The sequence below is a fragment of the Helianthus annuus genome, chromosome 13 (genome assembly GCF_002127325.2).
Source record: "Helianthus annuus cultivar XRQ/B chromosome 13, HanXRQr2.0-SUNRISE, whole genome shotgun sequence".
Classification (NCBI taxonomy): domain Eukaryota; kingdom Viridiplantae; phylum Streptophyta; class Magnoliopsida; order Asterales; family Asteraceae; genus Helianthus; species Helianthus annuus.
In genome coordinates, this window is record NC_035445.2 from 56,553,346 (window position 1) to 56,559,622 (window position 6,277).

Below are 6,277 nucleotides of genomic sequence, written 5' to 3' on the forward strand. Positions count from 1 at the left end.
TTATAACAGTAGGGTATCATGTATATGTAAAATTTATTAATTATAACCATACTATGCACCATAGGGGCATTTTGGTAATTTCACATAAGCCTAAAAGGTCAAAAATGGAAATCTGAGTTTAAAACTTTTGCTTACTGTTAAAACATAAAAATTTACTGAATATATCAGTAGGCATCAAATCTTAGATGTTTAAAATAGTTTTATTACATACTATGCGTTAAAAATGCTTAAAAAGGCGATTTGGAGCCATTTCCGGGTTTTCAAAGGAAAGCGGATATTTTTATTATTCCAGAAGGCTCAAAATAATTTATTTATCATATTAGATCAGTAGAAAAAGGTTTGGTATCAAAAGGATTTGTAAAACTCATTTTATAGCCCAAAAGGGCAAAACCGACAATAACCGAATCATGCTTAGAACGCTATGTTATGCTCAGCCTAAAAATAAATAAAAATCTTCAAAAATCCCAAAATATTATATTACATCAGTGGGTAAAAAGTTTGATATCAAAAATTGGGTTTAGATAGGCTATATGCTAATTACGCCGTTTAATTCATAAAAAGCTTTTCATTTACGCTAATGAGCATAACTCCTAATCTAGACCTCAAACTGATGTCAAATTTTAGAGACAAGTCTATAAATCAGTAATGAAGGTTTGTATTCTTTTACTTTTCCAAAAATCATGTTTTAAGGTGAAAAGGGCATAATAGTCAACATTTAAGCATTTAACGGGAACATGCAAATGATTTAGATAACTAGTGAATTAAGTTGTATAATCTCAGAGGGTTATACTAACATGAAACCTAGTCCTAAATAAGCTCTAAGGCACTTCTAAACTATGCTTAAACGGGTCAGAACTGAAAGTCAAAGCAAAAGTCAAACTATGCGACTTTCGGTTCCGAACCGAGCCTAAACTGAACATTGTCGGGGTGAATATGTTTAGACATGTTCTTACATTAATTACCAAGTTATATTAATGATAAAACAGGTTGCATGGCTTCTACATTGCTAATTATGCCTTAATTTGAAAATAAGCTTTCTGTTGACTTTTTAAAGTTAACTTTGACCCAACAATTGACATAGTTAGAGTGGGAATCAGAGAGTACCCTTTTAAGGGTTTATTACCCACATAATTACCAACTCATAGGTATTTTTAATTCGAGATTTGACTGAATAAATTATGAGTAATCTCGAAGTCAAACCTTAATTATGACGGTTTGACTTTTAGCTAATTAACTAAGCTAAACTTAATTAGGAAGGGTTAAGGACACTTACAAGAGTCCTAAGCACGACTAGAGATCACTAGGAAGCTTGTGGTTGATCAGAGGAGCTCCAGAAATAAACTTGTGAAGGTTTCAAATGAATGAGTTCAAGTGTTACAACTTGAAGCTCCTTATATACCCATTTTGATCATCTAAGATCATGCCAAATAACTCTACAAATGTTTCCAAATCAAGAAAAGTGCCCCTAGTGCATGAAAAACCATTGGGGCAGCCCCTGGTATGCAAAATAAGAGAGTTAAGTTAGTTAACAGACCTGTACTAGCAGGTGTAGGTGAAAACTGTCGCTGTGCTGCCCACGCGGGCTGCATAAGCCGATAGGGCATTCTTACGCGGGCCGCCTGGCCTTCCAGAACCAGCCAAACAAGTTTTAAGTTTTGCATTTCAGCCCCTGTCCTTTCTAACGTGGTTTTAAGCTTGTTTCTTGCATTTTTGGCCCTCTAACCGTACTTTTATGGGTCTTAAGACTTAACCAAACTCTGTTAAGTCCTTGGTTAACTTTGTGATCACCCGTAAGGCCTTAGATTTCAACGTTGATGCTTTTAACCCCTCGCATACGAATTTTATCATAACTTTCTCATACGATAACGAAACTTTATGAAATTTTTATCACACATTCTAGTGAGTATAATTTATCATTACAAAGCTTCGGGTTTGCGAAAAGGTCACTCAGAGGTATACTTTAAACATGTTGACACATTTAACCCCTGTAGTTTGTAATCTCTCACTTTCTTTCATATTTAGCTTCGTATGATCCATGATTTATTCGTTTAAGGGTATAAGCATCATGTAGGGCTATTGTACGATATATTTATCCATTGTTGACACTTTGAACTCTTATATTCACATACTTTCTCTGTTTGTCAACTTTAGTCCCTCTAAAGTATTCTTTCACACGCTCAAAGCTTACGACACGTGTCAATACATTATTGGACATGAACTTTCAAGGTGTTACATCCTCACCCCCTTAAAAGAAATCTCGACCTCAAGATTTACGGAAATAAATGAGGTACTTTTCTTTCATTGTGGACTCTACCTCCCACGTGTATTCGGGACCTCTGCGGGCATCCCATTTAACCTTTACAATAGGCACATGCTTCCTCCGAAGCTTCTTAACATGTCGATCCTCAATCGACAAAGATTTTTCCACAAATTTCAAGCTCTCATCTATGTGCACATCTGTATGTGGTATGACTAGCGATTCATTTGCTAGACATTTCTTCAGATTGCAGATGTGGAATACATTGTGAATACCACTGAGCTCTTCAGGTAAGTTTAACTTATAAGCCACTGTTCCTACACATTCGATGATCTCGAATGGTCCTATATACCTTGGGCTTAACTTACCTTTCTTACCAAATCGCATCACCCCTTTCCAGGGCGACACTTTAAGCAGAACCTTATCTCCAACCTCAAACTTCAGAGGTTTTCGCCTTTTATCAGCATAACTTTTCTGCCTATCCCTGGCAGTTTTCAGGCGATCACGGATCAGGACAATCTTGTCCATCATTTCAAAGACTATGTCAGGTCCTGATAATTGAGCTTCCCCTACTTCTGCCCAACAAATAGGCGTTCTGCATTTCCTACCATATAATGCCTCAAAAGGCGTAGCCTGAATGCTTGTATGGTAGCTATTGTTATAGGAGAACTCGATTAATGGCAGGTGCTTATCCCAACTACCACCTAAATCAATTACACATGCACGTAGCATATCCTCCAGAGTTTGGATGGTACGTTCACTCTGCCCATCCGTCTGAGGATGGTATGCCGTACTAAAATTTAAGTGCGTGCCCAAAGACTGTTGGAAACTTTTCCAAAAATGTGACGTGTATCTAGTATCTCTGTCAGAGATAATAGACACTGGTACGCCATGCAGAGATACAATCTTATCTACATATAATTGGGCTAGCATGTCGGAGCTATAAGTCTCCTTAATGGGGAGGAAATGTGCTGACTTAGTCAGTCTATCTACTATCACCCATATAGTATCATTTCCTTTCTTTGTCCTTGGTAGCTTGGTGATGAAATCCATTGTCACCATTTCCCATTTCCAAGTGGGAATCTCAGGCTGTTGCAGTAAACCTGACGGCTTCTGATGTTCAGCTTTGACTTGCGCGCACGTCAAATATTTAGATACATAGGCACCTATAGACTTCTTCAAGCCTATCCACCAATAATTTGCCTTCAGATCCTGGTACATCTTATCAGCTCCAGGATGAACGGAATATTTAGAACTGTGGGCTTCCTGGAGGAAGACATCCCGAAGTCCTCCATAAACTGGAACCCATGTACGTCCATTTAACCTTAGGATTCCGTCCTTGCCGTAGGATAACTGTTCTTCAGTTACTCCTAGCTTTTCCTCAAGGTAGTTAGCTTCCAAGACAGCTTCCTTCTGCGCAACTAACAACCTTTCATTTAAGCTGTTCTTTATCTCGATGCTCTTGGCATTGATTCTTATAGGCTTCACTCTCTCATTTCTACTTAAGGCATCAGCGACTACATTTGCCTCGCCAGGATGGTATCTTATCTCACAATCATAAACATTTAAAGTTTCCATCCAACGTCGCTGCCTCATGTTTAAATCCTTCTGATTGAACAGATGTAGAAGGCTCTTGTGATCAGAATAGATCACACACTTAGTTCCATACAAGTAATGCCTCCACAGTTTTAGTGCGAATACAACGGCACCCAACTCCAAATCATGGGTGGGGTAATTCTTTTCGTGCACCTTTAACTGGCGTGAAGCATAGGCAATGACTTTGTGACAACTGGTAATTAACGGCTTCTAATTACGCGATTAACAAACGTTTAGATGATAATAAATAGTGTTTAAGACACGAATTAACTCAATTAGGCTACTGGAATGCCTAAGAACGCTTATCTGACGTTACAGGACGCGTAAGGTAATTTTCGGGAAATCGGCTGAGCGTTAAACGATAACGAACTGATACCGTACAAAATACTGACAATTCCGACAAATACGAAGATTACACATATAATTTAAACATATGAATGAAGTTTTGCAAAAATATTATGCTTTCGAACGATACAAAGCGCAAACGTGAACGAAGACACAGATATCAGAATCCACCATGAATCAACCACGAAACGGAAGCACCAAACTCGAATTACCTCTCGATATTAATATATTATAAAATATTTAGCTTCGTTTTTAATTTTTACTATCCGTAGTTAGAAACGGATCGAAAAATGGATTTGGAATGGCAACCGACGCAATTTACGCGCTTTTTACGCAACCAACGAACGAACGTGTCCAACGCAGAAAACCGACACTATTTTACGTTTTTTTTTTAATTTTAAAACACTAACTTCCGAGAGTTTATGGAGCTCGGGTTCGTAAGTGGATCTCGTAGAAGTAACGGGCCACTAAAAATGCGGGAAGTGGGCTTATGGGCCTCGGGCCCAAGCCTACAATGGTAAACCTAACTATATAAGAGAAGTGTAACCCTAAATCTAGTCATTTGAAACCACATACCACACAAACACGCACACACCCAGATCTTCCCTCTGCTCTTTCTTCTTCAACTTAGAAAACCCTAACTCTAAAACTCCTCTCTCAATCACAGCATAGCAGACCCCTCAACACCTCCACTTTCCGCTTTCGATCTCCCTGCTGGCGAGCCATGGGGAGGAGCCGGCAACAATTTCCGGCGAGACACCCTCTCCCCTCTGATCTTCGTTATTCCGACCACCACAGTCCTCACACACCTGTGACAGAGAAGTACGGAGAGAGAAAGATGAGGCGGTGGAGGCGGCGACGGTGGAGCTTTTCACCGACACATTTTCGGGTAAATCCCCTCACCCCTCTTTCCTCTTCTCTTTATTTTGCTGATAAGCGAGGATGGGGTAATGACAGATGATGTTGATGATGATGGTGGTGACGACGGCGGCTGTGTCGCCACCGTCTACGACGGTGGGCGCTGGTGGCAGTGGTGGTGGTTGTTTTCAGCTCGGGTTCGGGTATAGGGCTCCGGATTCGTTAGCTCAGATTCTGGTCACGTTTAAGCGGGTCAGCTCAGTTAGTCGGGTCTCTTTTCAAGTTCTGTGCAACCCGGTTCGGGTTCTGGGTCAAAGCTAGTCAACGGGTTTTGATTTCGGTTCGGTTGACTCAGTCAAACCGAGTCAACTCGGTCAACACCCGAGTCAACTCGGGTCAACAAATGGTCAACTGTTAGTCAACAGATCAACAACTGGTCAACGCCAGTCAAACATCATCTCGGGTCAGTTTTGAGTATGCGGTTTACTTTTGGTTCAGTCTCGATTCACCTCAAGTTTGTTCGGTTCGACAGGTTCGGATTCAATTCAATACGGGTCAGAAAGTCAACAAAAGTCAACTCTGGTCAACCAGTCAACTGTCGGGTCAACCCGTTAAGCGCAAGACGCGGTAAAGTTTTAACGACGCGAAAATTAGTTTAGATTGATATAGTTTTTAGATATCTTTTTTTTTACTACGCGAATCGAGCTCGACCCGACTAACTAACGATTTTACATTTAGTGACTTTGTTTCGTATTCGACGTTTTGATATATTTAACATAAAAATTATATAATGTTTATCGAGTGATTGTTGAATTTTGACAAATATCGACATTTATGTTGTCGGGGTTATTCCAAAAACAGAGGAAACTCTGCCCGATTGTCGTTAAAACCCGAATTATAAAACGTATCTAAATGTTAACGACACTTATCGAAATCCAAGTTTTCTTATAAAATAAACATAAAAGTATATTTATTTTAGTGACGTTTTTTTATAACTTATAAACTGAAATTATAACCTTTCGATAACACGTGAGTTACAACTTAACGAAACCCGACACTTACTTAGATAAGCATAATTATCTATATTTATTCAAACATCGATACTTCCGAGTACTATCATAAAATAAATATAACGATTTATATTTATTTCAAACGTCGTTACGTAGTGTATTTTTATAAGATAAATATAATATTTATATTTATTTCATTACGTTCTACGAA

At 39.0% G+C, this 6,277-nt stretch overlaps 1 protein-coding gene across 1 annotated transcript; it reads left to right on the plus strand.

Moving 5' to 3' along the window:
• The first annotated feature begins 4,772 nt into the window (after positions 1 to 4,772).
• Positions 4,773 to 5,847, plus strand: LOC118485443. Its single transcript, XM_035981569.1, has 2 exons — positions 4,773 to 5,087; positions 5,156 to 5,847. The coding sequence occupies exons 1-2, from the start codon at positions 4,923 to 4,925 to the stop codon at positions 5,375 to 5,377; spliced, it is 387 nt and encodes a 128-aa protein (XP_035837462.1). The 5' UTR covers positions 4,773 to 4,922; the 3' UTR covers positions 5,378 to 5,847.
• Positions 5,848 to 6,277: the final 430 nt, after the last annotated feature.

Coding starts and splice junctions, on each gene's coding strand:
- LOC118485443 (XM_035981569.1), top strand. CDS start 4,923: ATGGGGAGGAGCCGGCAACAATTTCCGGCGAGACACCCTCTCCCCTCT. Junction 5,088..5,155: donor TTTCACCGACACATTTTCGG/GTAAATCCCCTC, acceptor GGGTAATGACAG/ATGATGTTGATGATGATGGT.